At 39.6% G+C, this 18,919-nt stretch overlaps 1 protein-coding gene across 1 annotated transcript in view; it reads left to right on the top strand.

Moving 5' to 3' along the window:
• plekho1b (pleckstrin homology domain containing, family O member 1b) overlaps positions 1–15,254 on the top strand; it is a 28,303-nt gene extending 13,049 nt beyond the window's left edge. The window contains exons 3-6 of the mRNA XM_036590152.1: positions 5,774–5,914; positions 9,488–9,592; positions 11,728–11,829; positions 12,708–15,254. Coding sequence (XP_036446045.1) covers positions 5,774–5,914; positions 9,488–9,592; positions 11,728–11,829; positions 12,708–13,403 — 1,044 coding nt within the window. The 3' untranslated portion in view covers positions 13,404–15,254. The remainder of the gene's footprint in view (positions 1–5,773; positions 5,915–9,487; positions 9,593–11,727; positions 11,830–12,707) is intronic.
• Positions 15,255–18,919: the final 3,665 nt, after the last annotated feature.

The raw sequence follows: 18,919 nt of genomic DNA on the forward strand, positions 1-18,919 counted from the left end.
CATGGTTCTGCCCCACTGTCTGACAGTGGTGTTATAAAACCTCCATTGGGAAGAGACTGTTTGAGGTTACTGTGCCTTCAGGCTCATTCAGAGTGCACTGGTGTGAAAATGAAAGCACTGTTTTGTTTCACCCAGGTTACCCAGCCTAATCAGTACGTTCTTTATAGAGGACCCACTATTCGAGGAGGGTTTATAGAAAGCTTAGTGATGATGATAGTGTTTCATATTGTAATCTACAAAGCTTACATAAGTTGCTTCACAGACTTCTGAATAGTTGACAAGTTTCAGCTCTTTGTAAATTAGCATTCAGTCAGGCTTAAAAAAAGATTTCTACTGAATTTTGCAAAATGTCTGCATAATTCAATTGTTAAGGTGTAAGCAAAGTTAGTCAGAGTGGTTTGATGTGAAATGCTCTGTTTTAGAGAAATCTAAAATCTGAGTGAGAATTGTTCACAGTGGTATTGATAGGGCCCGGAGGTTTATGTAGAAGTGTATAATTCCTCTAAAAGCACTCTCACCCTCATAAAAGTTATTACATAAAGTAGTAATGACATTGTTTCATAATAGTTTTATGATACGATTTTGGCCTTTTTTTATTTACTTATAAATTCAAGGTGGCGAGGTACAGGAAAAATATCACCCAAGTATTTATTTATTGATTATTATTTTTAGATTCATCACTGTTTTACCATTATATATATATATATATATATATATATATATATATATATATATAAGCTCAGAAGACACATATATGTTCATTGGTCATTTTGGATAGTAAATGAAATGTCATTTGCATTGTAGACATTGTGACCCCTGGTTCCTATCGCTTCAAATTTAAGCAGAATGCTTTTTAAAAATCAGTAGAATTCCCCTTTCAGCTCTTCAGCCAGATCTTGAACTCATTCATGGCACAAAGACAGCGCTAACTCATTCAAAGTTAATTTGAACCCACCCTGCCTGCAGTTACCTCAGCTGCACTCTGGAGGATTTTACTGCACAGTGTATGAGGAGGCAGTTTCTGAGCTTTATGTTTGCTCTTATTTTTGCATCAGTATTAAACCTGTGTACACTATTAAAAGTTCCTAAAAGATTTTTGACTTAGGCTGTGTTTCAGCCTGGACTGCTTTTTGAATGAGGCACAATACAGGGCAGCCAATCAGAACAGAGCTAATTTACATGTATTTATTTATTTGTTTATTTATTTTACATTTCTTTTTCAAACACAGCCTGTTTAATTCTAGGGGATAAAGAGAGGTTGGAAAATGATATGGATCCTGTATTTGGTATAGATTTGAAGCATTATATTGTGTGGAGGTTCTTTAAACTTTAAAAGGGTTCTTCACTCTCCCACATTGCTTTTACAAAAATGACAGGTTCTTCAGGGAACCAAAAAAGGTTCTTCATAGGAAGGGCACAGAACCTTCTTGGCACCTTTATTTTTAAGAGTGTAGGATCGTTTCCATTTTGATGTCACAAACTGCAGTAATCCTGCTCCTTTAGCCCATGTGCTTAGAGTCTGAGCAAACACATGCCAGTCTGTTGTGCTGGGCTGTTGTGCAGCTGCAGCAGTGTGTCGTCAGCCTCTTAGATCTCTCATTCACATGTTTCTGCTCAAACAACATGCTATAATTGTTTAATGCGTGAGCCACTTTCCTGGACGTGTTTATTTTTCACTCCTCTTCAGGTTGCTCACATAGCTTCACAGATGTCATTTCCCTGCACGGGATGCTCTGTATATCTAATATCATTGCAGGGTCAAACAATCTAATAGAGGAAGCAAACATAACATGGCATGGCCTAACAGATTCCAAACAGACTGGCCTGAAGTATGAAGCAGTAGTGCAAAAGCATCTCTACGCAGTCCACTCATCATATCCTGTTACAGAAAGGGAAGTTTATTAATAGACATTTGCTCCTCAAAAGAAACACTGTGTGATTAGAAGTGTTTGAGGGTGAACTGAATAAATATTTCCAAAGTAATTAAACGTCCTTTTGTGTATATATATTTGCAAAAGTTTTGGCACCCCTGGCCAAGTGAGCATAAGTATGCATCCTCTACAGAGAACACACTTCTGCACATTTTAATACACAATTACAGTTTATTTGCTGAATTTGACATATTGAGAAAGCATAAACCATTAAATGTGGCCTGTGCAAGTTATGGCACATTTTATGTTTTATGTTTTTTTTCCACCCAATATGTTAAACTCTGCAAATAAATATAAATAGTGCACTAAAATTGGCAGCAGAGTGCCATATTTAAGTGTGTCCTCTGTAGAGGATGTGTTGACTTATTTCTACTTAGAAATTTAACCAAACATGCCATTTGACCAGGGGCTCCCAAACTTTTTCATACAACTGTATTGTGGTCTGTGAAAGGATGTACTGCATGGTTTAGTTTCATTTTGAGGTTATTTTATATTCTATTTATGACACTCCACACCTCCTGAAAACCACATTGTTTCCTCTTAAAGCTGAATGCACAGCATTCACAGTAGCAAATAGCAACCTATTCTAGACAAGTTCACTGTAATGGCTTTAATATTTGATCATTTATTAAAGAGCATATGTATGATCCAGTTCAATTGAAGAAGCAACCTTGTGCTCAGGTGATATTGATAATAACAGACGAAAGGCACTAGGCACTGAAAAGAGGCTTTCTGAGGACAGCAAAAACCTCTTTAAAACAGGTCTGTAGGTTTCTCAATATATTCTAAAGGGAAACAAGCAAACATTGTCCCATTCTTATACTCCCCACCCAGCCACTGAGGATAGCCGCTGGCTAAAAAGATACTGTTCTGCCTTGGTCTATTTATTCAGCTGTGTGGATTATATACTAAATAAATATGAACTAATTTAAAACATGAAATGAATTGGTCCAGTACACATATGAAAGATGGGGGACAGATATGCAAGCACTCTGCCAGTGAGACATTTATTGAGCGTGTGCCAGTGTGGATGGATTTTACTGCATTAGTCGAGGTTTAAGAGGCCACTAAGTTCACAGCGATGAGTGTGATTAAGCATAAAGCAAACAGAATGGCAAATATACAAATATATGAGTTGCTGACAGCAACGACTATAAACACGTTGTATCCCTACTGGCACAGGGTTGCCAGTTAATTTGTGCTGTTGGAACAGTAGTTGTATTGTCTGTGCAGTCTGTCCCTTCTTTGACACCAATAATGCAGTCTGCCAAAACACTGAGCGTGGCACTATAAAACCAATTCTGCCCCTCACCTAGATGTGGCCATGCATGCACTCCTCTACTTCACTAATGGAAATTGATTGTAACTTAATGAGGTCTTTCTGCAGGGTTATCTGACGCTAATGTAGGCTATGACGTTCTGTGCCAAAACTCGATTGGTTCAGGTTTTGACATTTTTCACTCAGAACTGCTATTTCATTGCTTTTCAGGTTCAGGTCCAGAGTGGTGTTCATGACTATTTACACACAGCATTGTGTAAAGATGGTCAGGGTGGTTTAATGTAGTAGCCTGGAGTGGAAAATAAACAGTGCTTTGATTTACGTGATTAAAATGTGTCAGTCTGTTGCACGTGGCATCGAATAGAAATGGCATCAGTCTGATACCTGGTAACGGTATCTGGCTGATATCAGCAGACAGTGCTGGATCAGATATCTGATCTGATTCTGCAACAGATCTAGCCTGAAATATCACAGAATTGCTTGCAGCACCACAAAAATGTAAAGCAAAGTAGATCAAGTAATAACAACATGATAGTGTCATGTGATAACCACATAGGTCACATAGCCACATAAGCCACATAGCCTAATGTTAATGTAAGAACAGCGAGGAGCTAGTATGGATAAGCATTTTAACCATTTTCAGTAAGTTCAAGACTTTTTAGTGTCAAACACTAAAAAGTCACGAAGCTGAAGTCAGCTTCTTGTTCGAATTTTCCCGTTCCACCTTAAATGGTGCAGCAGTTACATTCTGGCGTCTCAGGCAACATTCAAGGTGGAACAGGAAAATTCAAACAAGAAGCTGGTGAATGAGAAGCTGACTTCAGCCTCGTAAAAAAATAATCGAGAGAAATTTTACAAGAAGCTATTCTACTTTTGAGGACAATTATCCTGCTGGAGATGTGAGAAAAGTGGCTATAGCTGAGCTAAAGCTTAAAGCAGAGCAAAGTAAGTCTGGATTTTTGTTTATATTTTTAGCCTGTGCTAGGACATTAGCACATACTGAGACATATTTACAGCCAAGATGGTAAAATGGACATTTAATGTTGTGGGGCCCAAGGTGGTGTGATTGTTTTGTGCGAGAGATACGCTTTGTACTATCGACTGCCCCATGTCAGAGAGCATTTGGTGTGCGCTAGCATGTAGCTTTACAGAAAGTCTACACAGAATATGAAAAATCCTAATTTATCCTAATCCAAATTCTAGACTACTCAACATACTTTTAGGTGGCAGTCCTAAGCGAAGTGCTTAAATTAAAGTTCTGTTTTGATTTTTAAAGAAAAAAATAGCATAGGTCTCACTCATTTTGAGTGTCTGTATAGGTGCCACCTCTTGCTACATCAACACAATCAACAATTCTTGCCAAAAGTAAATAGGAAGACACTGATAGAACATATTGTATCTGAATCATGTAAATTTAAGGCACCATTTGTTTGTGTAGCAACAAAAAAGCTGATTCTTACAATCCCAACTGCAAAGCTACAAAATCTGTAGTGCTTTCATGTTAAATGATTCATCTAAAACAAAGCACACAATGCTTAATGACTTAATATCTGTTTGTTTAAGCTGTGGTACTGATGGTAATTTCTGGATATGTCCAATTCCAATTTCTGACTAACTGGCATGAGTGTCTCTGTCTGTATAAGCTGACCGCTAATCATCCCTCTCTTAACGGCCTCAGCAGAGGGTAGTGAGCTGCAGGCAGTATAAATATTGCAGGTACAGCTTTGTCCTTAGACCGCCTTTTGGCAGGTTGGATATGTCTCAGTAGTGTCATGTGTGCTTTGACTGTTGCCAGGGTCCAAAGCTGCCACACAGAAGGCCAAGTGCTTCACATTATGGCCACTCCGCTGTGCAATCAAGGCTGTACTAGCCACTGTCCGTGCAATGCTATAATTACCCTGGCCCGCAGACCTAACTGCTGCATGAAATTAGGTCTGTAGACACTTAATAGCCCCTTATAGACCCATCAAACCAAACAGAGATGAGACCATGCCACAAAAACAAAGCTGTACCATGAATAAACTGAACAGAATGAACATTATGAGAATATCCTAACAAAAACATATTTTATATTGTTATGGACAAAAACAGTAACAAGGAAGTAGAGCTGATAGTTTGATCGTTTTTATACCGAAATCACAATTTGAAAGTGTGCAAATTTTTCAAATGCAGGGTTTAGCATGCCTTCCGCCCAGTGACGGCTGGGATAGGCTCCAGCTCCCCCCCGTGACCCAGAGGGTTTAGCCTACGTTATCAACAATGTTGTCTGAACAAGTTGAAATTGTGGAAATTTATCATCATATGTAGATCAGTGAGACCAAGCAGAAGCAACCAAACACCGATGTGCTGTGTACATGACAACACAAAGACTACTAGCTGTCAGTCTGGCAATGTATGTTCAGCGTTCAAGCCTGACAAAATGGATATTTTGGTCATCTTGGCCAAAAACACAGACCAGCCCATCTCTACCCCTCAACTTCTCTTCTAGTTTAATGCAGCAGAGCACCATGAATCATTCAAACAGCAGTTACAGGAATGTTTAAATGTCTTGTGTTTGCTTCAGGTGAAGGATGAGAAGAAAATCCACGAGGTGGTGGACCTTACAGAATACGAGAGGTCTGAGGAGCTTCGCAAGGCCAAGAGTCGCACCAAGAAAAACCACAGCAAGTTCACTCTTGTGTGCTCCCGCCAGCCAGGCAACACAGTGAGTAGTACACAGCAGGACAGAGGGGAATGAGTTAATGGCTGTATTCTGTATTCATTTGACACTTTCTAGAGATAAACATTGGAACAATGGAACATCCTCTTTACTTCTCAGCCCATTTACTTTTGAGGAAGTGGTGGTGATCTTGGATGGATTTCAAATAGATTACACAGGTCCTGTTGTAAACTGTATGATGCAGATGTTGTAATATTGTAATTCTGAAAAAAAGTCTTCTCAACTTTTAAGCAGTGAATGATGGACCACATAAACAGTAACCTGGGACACACCTTAAAACACCCTCAGTCCAAGGTCTTGTCATCATCATGTCCTGGATAATTAGCTTTCAGTAAGAATGTTTCAGCTAATCGCCTTTCACAAGTGCTCAGCACCACACATCCTGTTCATGTGACAAGAGCGTTACCCTCCAGACCAATCCTTCTCAAGTCAGTGATGCAACATCTTAACAACTTACTTCTTCTCTCTTTGTTGAAACTTTGACACTCATAACATGCATAACAAGGCCAAAAAATAAATACTTTAAAGTGCCTATATGGGAAAACTACATTTTTCTCATTTTTTTAGAATAAAGTTTGAATAAAGTTTAATGTAGCACATAAACATTGGTAAAGTTTCAGAATGTAACATTTATGGAAACTAAGCTGCAACAACCCATTTTAATTCATTATTTTTGTGATGTCAAAAACAAATCATTTACAAATATCTGCTTATTAAGCCTACAGCAGTTTATCTCGACCCATTCATACTAAAGTTATAAGGAGTATTTCAGCCTGGATGGCTTTTTGAATGAGGCACAACACAGGGCAGCCAATTAGAACAAAGGTCATTTACTTACAACTGTATATATATATTAATCTTTAAGGCCCAGTAACAAAAACAGCCTGTTTAATCTAAGGGATAAAAAGAGGTTGGAAAGTGGTCAGTGTAAAAATGAATAATCAAATGTTTTTGGTGCGCGAGTCCTTATGTCAAATGTCTTAAAGTGGACATCAGGAAAAAAATAATAAAATGCAAGAAAAATATAGGATTTCGACAGTCGTGTTTTAACTGATTTACAGCATCTCACACACAGATAAGTCCCTTTTGCCTGTAAATCTGGATTTGTGACATTTAGCTTGAAAATGCTCCAGTTGGCTAGGCTGGGTACATTTTCAGCATTTTTGAAGGCTAGGAAAGCACTAAGGCTGACCAATCTGCTTCAGCTCCAGTGCTGAGGCAGGTGGTTAATCCTCAGGCTTGGAGTACAGGAGGGGAATCCGTCAGCGGCACACGCCACCACGTGGATAATAACTCCCACTGCTCCAACAGCTGCTCCTCAAAGAGAGCCTGTAACTCCAGCTGCAGTGCAGGCTCTGAAGGCTCCATGTGAAATGACCAATACTGTTAATGTCCACAATATGTTGCGCTAATAAGACAAGGACACATTATCGTTTGGCTGTATGAAGGACTATTGAATCAAATGAGTGCACTCATGACAGGCCATTCGGTGATGCTGAACATCTTGTCAGAGAGCAATAAAATACATATGTTGTTGAACTACAGAGCCTATGTTTTGGAAGCTGACAGCACTGTGATCTACACAGCTGCAGTGGTGGTAATAGTGCAGACCGCTGCTGTCTCAGCACATTTACATTTAGAACTTCTGGAGTTTTGTTCCATGGTATGGTGGGTGCTCGCTCCTGTTTTGCTGCCTCTGCAGTTAGAGTCAGAACTATGTAGCTGTACCTGCTTGATTTTTTTCTTGGCCCACTGCAACTATAGTGTGGGTTCAAAGACCACCAAGGACATTTTCTAGGGCTCAGAAATATAGACAAAATACTGGTGTTGGGATTATATTAGTGCATATTGTAGTTGTAATACACCTTGCAGTATTAAATGTGACATAATTAAAAGTGATGTAGTGATTGATTTGTTTTCTTGCTGCAGTGTTTGTGATTTTACCATATTAAGTTGCATTATAACAAGAGAAAAACAATAAAAAAATAAAAATAATACTATCATTTGCATTGTTCAATAAATTATTTTGTAAATGCTACAAATCAAACAAACTGGGATTTATTACCAAAGCAAACTTGTTTAAAGAAATACATGTGATATTTACAGGTGAGATTTTCCTCAGACTTCAGCCCCATAGTGAATTAGTGCATTAGGCAGCATTCACAAGCTGACCATAGATGTGAATTACTGAGGGAAAACCACTGCTGATCATAAATAAACTAACCAACAGCTGTTTTGGTTTTAGTTTAATTTTAATCAGACTTTGATAACCCAATGCTTTGTGTGTGAATGCTTTTTATTGGTGTAGTTAGCTAATAATCACATTATGCCAAAACACAGAACAAATGTAGAGCAGATAGCTCAAAGTGCTGCTGTTTAGCTGCACCATTCAGAGACTTTCTTGCTTTAACTCGATGTGCTCACGCCTTAAGTCACCTGCCAGTTACTCTGTTTTTGCTTAGATAGCGTGGCACTGTAGGGATGATGTGACGAATGAAACAAGAGATGCTGCAAAGAGCAAATGAAGCTCTTTATTTGGAAAAATAAATAACTTTGTGCAGGCCGTACTGAACTAGCAAAACAGCTGGCCTGAGCACTGTGGCTAAATAGCGTCCACTCTCCATATGCAAAGCCGTAGAATAGGAGATCTCCTGACTCCTAGGTAGAGAACTGCTGACTGACCAGTGTAGACATCACAAATGTTTGCTCTGAAATAACTGCTGTGTGGCCATATTTATTAAATCAGATATTTTGAAAAAAAAAAGTAGATTTTCTTTGATTTTCGTTTTACAGACACATTCCTCATTTATATTGTAAGTATAGTCTGTGCCTAAGCAATTTAGCCTATTTAGAGCATGTTCCTTTGGAATGACCTTTGTTGCAATAAACTTTACAGAAGTAATTTGATTGATGACGTTTTTGCATGAGGAATATTAAAGGAAGTACTTTCGGGTTATTATAAATACTTTTAATTAATTATAATAATTCTAATTGATTCACCTAATCAAATTGCTGTTTAGTGTATCAAATCTGCTCGCTAGGTCTTCCCATCACATGGTACCAAGCTGGGAGGTTGAAGCATATGTGATTGGACTGCTTGAATACCTTAATTCAGCTGAAACTGTGATTGGTCAGTGTGAACTGTCTGAGCACTTTTACATTTAGAACATTTGGAGTTTTGTTCCATGGTATGGTGGGTGCTCGCTAGATAGTCAAAACTATCTAGCTATGCTCTCTTGGCGCACTGCATCTATAGTATGGGTTCAAATAGCACCGAGGACATTTTCTGTGGCTGCATAATATGGACAAAATAACACATATGGACATAAAAAACAGTATGACTGTTTAGAGCTGTTGTTTAGAGCTCATGCAGTAGCAATGAACAAATAATTTATTGTGGGGCCTCTCTGTGTGTGACATGAAAGATATGGATGCTTTCCAAAAATTGAGGTCATCTGGCACTGCAAAGCGTGTACTTGTCCTAACAGTAAGGTCCTATGATAAAGTATAGCTTTAACAATAATATGGTTTTAACAGTAATTAACTCATGTCTTCTAGGTTCCAAATCTGGTCTTCCTGGCTGTCAGTCCCGAGGAGAAAGAGTCATGGATCAATGCCTTAAACATAGCCATCACCAGGTCCAAGAACCGCATCCTGGACGAGGTGAATTCAGCATGCGCTTGCGCACACACACACACACACACACACACACACACACACACACACACACACACACACACACACATCGGTCTGTTCCTGCCAGTGCTGGTGTCTTTTCAAGCAGTCCGACCCACAGAGTGTGCTAACCACACACCTGTGCCCTATTCATATCAGGGTTTTTTTTTAAAGCAAATCTATTTGCATTGTGTGATAAGGGCTGCGATTATTCTTTGCAACCTGTCAGACGTGACTGGCTCTTACTCATACAGCGTCAATGTATAATTCAGAGTGTCATTGTAGAGACACATTCTCTTCTCCTATAAACTGTCCAATCTTTAATTCCAGCAGAAGCACCAATGCGTACAGTACTGAAGCATTGAAAAAGCAAGACAAACATGCCTGAAGGACAGCAGCAATGACTGTAGCACAGTGCTCTTACAGTAAGAGAGCTTGAGTTGAGAGAATCTGAGAGGATATGTATAGTATGAATCTGTCCTTGTGCACCGAATGAAGTGGATCATCTGACTGGAGTGATTCATCTCTATGTCTAGTCCCTGAAAACTCTCCACTAGCACAGAGACGCAACTTGCACTTCTCTACAGCTCAGCGGGAGAGGAAAGGATAGAGAAAGAATTGTGTGAGCACACAAAACCAGGTCCACTGTGAACAGATTGTTCCTGCTCCAGTGTCCAAATGCAGTCTAGGGGTTGAAATCAGATACTGGAGCTTCATGCATGACTGCGTTTACACTAGACCGATTGCTGTCGAGGCTCGTTGTAACACCCCTACTAATATGCATATTGATTATAGTCATGAAAAGCTTTATTCTAAGGCATTTTACACTACCCCAGTGTGCTTTCACTCGCTTGAATCCACTTTACATTGGGTGCTAATCCGCTTACACAATTGTAAAATGTGATATATATTTTTTGCAGTAGAATGGCTCATGTTGAAGAGCTCAGTGCCTTTAAATGCGGCACTGTCATAGGATGCCACCTTTGCCACAAGTCAGTTTATGACATTTCTGCCCTGCTAGATCTGCTCTGGTCAACTGTAAGTGCTGCTGTTGTGAAATGGAAGCGTCTAGCAGCAACAACAGCTCAGTTACAAAGCGGTAGACCACACAAACTCATAGGGCGGAGCTGCTGAGTGCTGAAAGTCGTCTGTCTTCTGTTGTATCACTCACTACAGTTTCAAAATCTCTTTATCTCTTCTGCACCTTTGAGACTGATTTATGTAAATGAGCTATGTTCTGATTGGCTGTGCCTCATGCAAATAAGCAGACGAGACTGAAACACTCTTTATAACGTCAGTGTGAAGAGGCAGAGCTGAACTGCCATAGGCCGAATAGGCGGATATATGCAAATGTGTTGAAACAGTGAATTCCAAACAGGCTGTTTTCACGTATAGGACTGTATGCACTGAGGAGTGAATGTTATGCTTTGAAACTTATGTTCACATACTGCATCACACTCTTTATTGAAAAAATATGATATGAGTCTTTGAAAGTGCGACATACTATATACACAATATGTCAGTATATATCAAAATATAAATAGACTATTTTGTTGTACTTCATTTTGTATGAGCTAATTACTAGGGAATGGCATTTGAATTTCAAATATATGCATTTCATCTGAAATACAGTGATACATAACATAATTTGGTTATATTAGTAATATATTTTTGTATTTTAGGTGTAGATGATTTAATAGTTATGTATACATTCACCCAACATTACCAATTACAATTAGAGACTATTAGAGAATAAATGTTTCAGCTTTTTTAAATTATGAACTGAAAACTGTTGGGAGTGGCTCATACAGTATTTGCTTGACTCAAGTTAGGCAGATCATTTAGTTCATTACTTTAGCACTCTGATTTCCTTTTCATCTGCATGTTGCAGCACTTTCTCTGAACCCAGAGACCCTGCGCTCCCATGTGTAAATCACGTGCGCACAGTAAATCATCTCATTGATTGGTTTATCAGCGCACACGCACACACACACACACACACACACACACACGCACACAGTACATGACACCGCAGACTAGTGTAGAAGCTTGTTACTACTTACTCTCATCATGTGACTCATCTCATCTAATCCTCACACATGGCTCTGTGGGTATCTCTCTAGGTTACGGTAGAGGAGGAGAGCTGCCTGGCCCATCCCACACGTGACCGAGCTAAGATTCCACACACTCGCCGACTGCCCACCCGTGGACACCTTATGGCTGTGGTGAGCTGTACATTTTTGTCGCCACTGGAGCTGCAGCTTTGAATATAGACTGATGCAGATGAGATTAAATTTACATGGGGTCCTGGGGTAATTTCCTCTTTTACAGGTTCCACTCTGTGATTTATTTCCATCCAGATTGGCTGTCAGTCTATTTCGTCTTGTCCCTTGAGACAGTTATAGGCCAAATTAGCTACTGTTTTTCATCAGTAGTGAGCTGATAATTTTAGTCCTGTCCAGATACACATCTCTGAGATTTTCCAGGCAGATGTCACCGCATGTTGGAAAGAAAGTTTTTTTCACTGCTACTTGCCGTATTTAGTCTCTTAGAGTGCATATTCATATTAAACACTTCTAAAATTGAATGATGCTTTTGAAGAGTTTCAAAACTGTTTATTTGGTCTTGGTGCTAGAACTTTGCATGCTCTTCACAGTAGAGTAGGAGAACGAATAGCAAGAGGACAAAGGAAATACTATCAATCAGAAAAGCGAGATCCTGCTGGCGGATTAAAACGGCAGCTACGACAAGAAAGCATTAGAAAGCATGGTCAAATGTACAAAATTTATTTAAGGCTATTTGTGCCTAGTACTGTTCTTAGTTATGCAATATACTTTTGGTCATTTTTATAGGTAGCAGAATGCCACTCACATTGAGTCACACAGTTTCAGGCAAGCGTGTAATGATTCAGGCAAGCAGTTTGCACAGTGTTATTATAGAGAGTACTGCTTCTATAAATTGTTAGCTCCATTAGCATCGTAGCTACAGTTTAAAAATAAAGACGCAGACTTGGCAAAATTGTATACATTTTATACAATATTATTCCAAATTTACCACATTATCATTACAGCCGTTCTATTTAAAACCTTCCTGTCCTTTTCAGGCCTCAACATCCTCGTCAGACGGCATGCTGACTCTTGATCTCATACAGGAGGAAGATGCGCCAGCACCTGAAGGAAAGAACGCCTGTGAAAAGAACTTCCATCTCACTCCAAAGTCGTGCGTGGACAGCTGCAAACTCTTGCCTGGCGCTGAGGCCCCTGGCAAGTCTCAGAGCCTGCCACGAAAAAGTGAGAGCGCCTGGGACTGGTCAGTGTCAGACAACCAAAGCCAAACACCCAAGGCCGGAAAAAAGCTCACAGGGGCTGAGAAGAACCGCTGCGCCTCCATGGACGAAATCCTGTCACACTCAGAGACACGGGCCACCAAGAGGCCCATTCCCCACTGCTCCGTGTCTGCTCCCACTCACCCCATTGGGCATCTGCAGGAGCTCATCTCCCAGAAGCTGGAGAGAACTCAGGAGCTGCTGACTGAAGTGAGAGGGCCCAGTCAGGGAAAAGGGAAAGACTCCACCCCTGGCAAGGGTTCCAGTGCGGAGGGACAGCGGGCCGAGGCTGAGCGGCTGCTGGAGGAGGCAGCGTCCACTTGGGGCCAGGCACGGGATGTCCTTGAGGAGGTGAAGGAGCTGAGAGTGCTTTACAGGCAGCTGGACTCAGCCTCACCCACAGCGCTCAGCTCCTCACCCAGCAGCAAGCTGAAGAACCAGCAGCAAACTAACTATAGGAAAAGCATGATGTGAGGACGTGAGGGATGGATAAGGTGCAATGTCGCTAAAAGGACTTCCCAGAAGGGCTGCACAATTGTAATGAATGATTGCGATTCATTTGACTGATATTGTGATCAATTTTGATTTAGACAGCGATTTGCCAGGCACACCCATTTACTCAAAATGGGCCCAATTTGTCAAAAGCTTTGTAAAGTACTCTGGCAGTCAAAAAGAATTGCTAACATGCATGTATGTTGTACACTGATGTCCACCAACTGTTTTTGACCTGTTTCTTCTATCTGTTAACGGAATCGCAACAAATGACAGATATTCCAACAAAGCAAGATGCCACATACTACATTCCTTTTTTGCCCAGTACAGAGCAACCAGTAAGAATAGAGCTCATTTACATACATCAGTCTTACGAAAAGAGCTTTTTTTTTGTTCTAAGGGATAAAGAGTGGTGGGAAAATGGTCATGTAAAAACTAATTAGGACTGTTTTTGGTAAATAAAACCACACAAAGTCATAAGCGCACCGGGGGGGTGGGGGTGTGGGTGGAACAAGAAAATGTAGGATATGTGCTTTTTTAGTGAGATTGAGACACAATTTCACAACAAATTAATATCACAAGAACTCAGTGGGTTTTAAATGATACCTGAATTTCATTGAATGAATGTGTGGCATCTTGCATTGTCTTGTGTCTGTCTTTTGTTCTGGCTTTCCTCCTTTAAGTGAACAGACATGAAAATGATGTACATCAGTGCATGACGTGTGTGTGAGCAGTTCTTTGTGGCTGCACATCTGAACCATTATGGAAAGCATTTAAAGTGATGTTTGCTACCCTGTTCCATCTGTATGGTACAATAGTTTTGGTAAACTCATCCAGAAACATCAGTTTAGGTCAGCATACCCATAGCCCACAGGAATTCCTCAGTGCTTTTTATAGGCAGAAATGTTTGTGATGCAGCAAACATACTTTTGTTACTCTTCACTCCAGTGGATCAGTGTCCCACTGTGTGTACAGATCTTCCTCATTTCCTCAGTGGACTCAGTTGACTGAACATTGTGAAACTGAATAACATGCATTACCATGTATGTATGTCAGAATTGTACAAGCGGGTTTAAGACCTGATTTACTACAGTTAATAGCATGTGCAAACAAGCCAGAAAACACCAGTGATACTTGCCATAACCCAGTTATAATTTTACTAAAATTGCATATACTAACCATACTGAACATGCTATTTGCTTTAGTAAATGCAAGTCCTGGTTTGTCTCACTCAGTTCAGGGTCAGAGGTTTGGAGCTGATTTTTCATATATTTGCTGCTCCATAACATCAGCATTAGTCAGACAGCAGTCGACTGCTGGGCTCTGCTTATATTGCTATATTAGCTTTCACCATAAGAATGATAGGCCAGGGTATAAAGTAGTGCTGGTTCTAACTCTGAGCACTTCACAAAGGGGAGTGTTACATAAGGCAGATGAGACAGATGGACATACTGAGAAAACCACTGTCATCACCAGCCTCTCTCATGCGAATGTGAATGTTTTCCTTTTCTACTTCATAATACACTGGAACAGCTCTGGTCCAGCAAGGCTGCACATCCCCAACTCTCTGGACTCTGTGAGGCTGTGAGAGCCTTTGCTGCTTCGCTCCTGTTTTCCCAATGATGCTCAGCAAAAATGCTGTATTATATACAGGTCTACTAACAATGACATCCTTATCACAATGGCTGTGGATAAAAGGCTCAAAAAAGATGAGAACGGCTGATTTGGACTTTTACATTTGCTGGTTGACGTCATTACATGTTCTCCACAAGCTTTCCTCAAGTGTAGGTGGACTCAAACTCTAAAAAAAAAGCCATGTGTAATTATATTGTACTAAATGCTGATGAAATCTGGTGCCAGTGTTGCTGCAGGTTTGGAAGGAGGAAGCGACAGAGCTGCCATTAGAGCTGAGACTTCATGCAGTAAGGAGGCTAAAGATAGCTCAGATGAAATGGATAATAATCTCAGATTTGCACTATAGAATGCTGTAAAATGAGAATCACACTGGCAAGCTGTCTTTTAAAAACCTAAAGAACTGAACAGACAATCTACCAGTAGAGAAATGTTCCTAAAATGTTGGTCTCTTGGGGAAAAAGACTCAAAAGCTGCCTTAGTGTACTTTCAAATGACACATGCAATCTGCATGCCAGTCTCAAAGACACTGCTTCTGTTTTCCATTATTGAAATTTCACCTCCAGGTTGCCTGCGCTCAAAGCTAAGGTGAGTGAAAGTGAGAGAAGTGGCACAGAGGCCTTCAAGTCAGATCTGAATTGAATTTTGTCTTTAGAGAACTATGCAATATTGCATATGGGCCTGAAGCAAACAGGCATCAGGACGTACTGGTGTACAGTGTGGCATTGCAACAGACCAAAGGGTATGTGTTGCCAGTATCTAAATGTCTTGTTTTACAGTTTGTTGCTAAATAACATGTTTGCACAAATCTATGGGTATGATTGAATCTGTTCTGTCATTCAGACTTGATTACAACCAGTGTTATTTTTTTGTACATTTTATTGTAAAGTGCTTTTTTGTAGAGTGACTAAAACATTTTAGTGCTTTTAAAATGATTGACTTTTACAACGCTCTGGAAAAAAAACAGCGTAATCACATTGTCTGGCTCTGGGGCATCATGGTGTCTTGTGGAAAATCTTGTTGGCATTTGAAATTGTAACAAAGCACAATACATTCTCATGGCTGTCCTGGCATTTTGGTAGTCTATGTAGTAGATGTGCTGACTCACTTTTTTGATGCAGGCGTTAACAATCCAATCCAGTTGCTGCAAAGATGCCAATAGTCGCTATACTTCGCACATGTGAATTTGTAACATTGGCTGAATCAGAATAATTGGTTTGTCCAATGAGCTGACTTTATTATGACTAGATAGCATCAGAGAAAATTGAACCTAATTGCCCAAATATATGTCAGATACTGACATTATCCCAGCTGTCCAGAAGCAAATGGGATTACAGGAACCAGAACATCTTAATTGATCCCTACATACACAGTGTAGATAGGATAATAGCTACAGCCAAAATACTGCTGTACCTACATAGTCATGCATTACTACATCACGTTTACTTAAAAAGATCAAAATTTACACAGTCAATTTTACACAGTCTTCCACTTACTTCAGATGTAGTTGTTCAGCCAAGACTTTAGGTGTCCAAATTTTGCTTCTTTAGCTTAAACCTGGAGCTACGAGGCTAATGCCACTAAAAAACACTGGAAGTTTTCCATGAATTTATCATCCAGATTGCTCTCAACCTGCTTAAACTGCATCCAGGTCTTTATTAAGTTCATAAATAATTTGTAAATGTGGTTTAGGACATAGTATAACTTACTGAGGACTGTGAAAATGAACAAATCAAAACTTCACAGTGTAGCTAATGTGGGTAGGTAGCCATTTTAGACCAGGGGATTTAGACAGCAGCAAGTCATACTGTGTCTTAAGACAACATTAACAATTCATTAACAACTTTAATGAAGACCTGGATGCAGTTTGAGCAGGTTGAGAAAGGTTTTTTGGGAGGTGTTTATGGAAAAGTTGTGCGAGTCTGTTGGCTTCTACTGTTTGTTAGCAATGTTAGCCTACAGCGCTTAAGCTACAGCACTAAACTAACGCAGAAAAATTTGGACACCAAACATGTCTTGGCTGATCTGGGGTGAGAAGAAAATTGTGTAAATTTTAATTTTTGCTGTTTTATGTTCATAGGAACAATAGTATGACTACCCAAAGCTTTTCTTATACTTTGTGACTATTCCTGTAAGCCGTATTGCTTAGCTGTTGTAGCTATTCCTCCAGACTTTTAGCTGTAATATGTAAATAGGAGAATGTCTAATTTGGCTCTAGACTGACTTTGTCAGATTTGTGCTCCCAGGAGTAGCAGGCTGTGTCACTGTAATTAATATAGCATACTTATTCTAGTCCAGCTGTGACCCAGTGATTTAAATGTTTAATGTACTCAGACAAGAGGTTTCTATCTGTGTATTACCTTAACTGGAGACTGTGGGAGAGAAAGCTTTGCTACGGAGGGCTTGAATGTTAATAATGGTTAGGCTTTGGACTGTTCCTGATTCTGTGCTCTACATTACACGACAACTGCGATGCCGAGCAGCCACAGGCTGCTGGAAATACCTCAGAATTGCAGCTATGTACCTCAAACACCTTAATTACATGGATTTATTTACTTAAAGTGTCTGAAAACAGTGACATTTTGTAAAATTGATGGTGTATCCCCTCAGCTCTCTTTTGCTACTTATAAGGCCCGTCTGCAGGTATCACAGCAAAACTGGATACAGTTGTGAATATATAAATGTAGGTGTTGCACTTAAGTTTTTTTATGCTCAGGATTGGCGCATCTCTGATATACTTGAGACACAACCACTTGTGCAATTAAAAACATCCCAACTTCACAAGCCCATTGAAATACTGAGTGAATGTGTATTTCTTTTCTCAACAGCAATAGTAACGTTATTTTAGAGCTATGCCAAAGACGCTCGCCAGGTCATTGTAACAAAGCAGATAACAGTGAATCAGAAATTTCCAGATGAAGAAGGGTAGCTGTGCGAACGATTCCACATTTTTTCCAAATGCCTGTATTTTTACTCTGATACTGCTGTCAAGGTTGATCTTAAATATTAACATGGACGGCAGTCAGTAAGGCCAAACAAAGTGCTGTGGAACTATATTGCATCTTGAATTTGAGCACCCTCTATAGATTTTTCTTCTCTGATGTGCTGAATTAAATAAATTCTTTTTTAAATGATCGGTAATCATCTTTTATACACATGGTAAGAACAAAACAGTTGAGTTTCATTTAATGATCCACAGTCACAAAGCCACCTGTCACTGAATTCGGTTTCATTAAGACAGAATTCTATCAGTACTACTGTAACGCGCAACATCTAAAGCTATTTTGTTTGATGCAGCCATTTTTCTTCTTGTTGCTAAACTTTACCTTTCTTAAAGCTGATTCATTTGGAATAAAAGTGCTGATGAAATGTGTCTGTGTTTTATGATTTTATTGAGTAGATTCAGTGCTTCGTAGGAAACCCACTCTAATATCTGAGATTTTCAACAAACATTGAGTGTTCCTTAATCTTTCTCTTCCAGTGAAAATAAGCAAGACTATATTTAAAGGGCCCATTTATTGGAAAACCCAGTGTTCCTCATTTCTGGGAATAAAAGAGTTTGATGCATTATGTAAACACTGTCCATTTTAAAACTTGACTGTTTTTTTTCACCAGTTAACTAAAGTAAGTTGAAAAATAGCAGTTTTGAATTCACTTCTTTTGTGATGTCACAAAGACTAATTAGCATAGTAAGCTGCAAGTAAGCTACAAACATGGCCAGTTTTGAATTCACTCCTTTTGTGATGTCACAAAGACCTTTTTGAAAAAGGCATAACACGGGGCAAACACTCAGAACAGAGGTCATTTACATGTTTCAGTCTTAAAGGCACAGTAACGAAAACAGCCTGTTGAATTCTAATTAATAA

The sequence above is a fragment of the Colossoma macropomum genome, unplaced genomic scaffold, assembly GCF_904425465.1.
Source record: "Colossoma macropomum unplaced genomic scaffold, Colossoma_macropomum, whole genome shotgun sequence".
Lineage (NCBI taxonomy): Eukaryota > Metazoa > Chordata > Actinopteri > Characiformes > Serrasalmidae > Colossoma > Colossoma macropomum.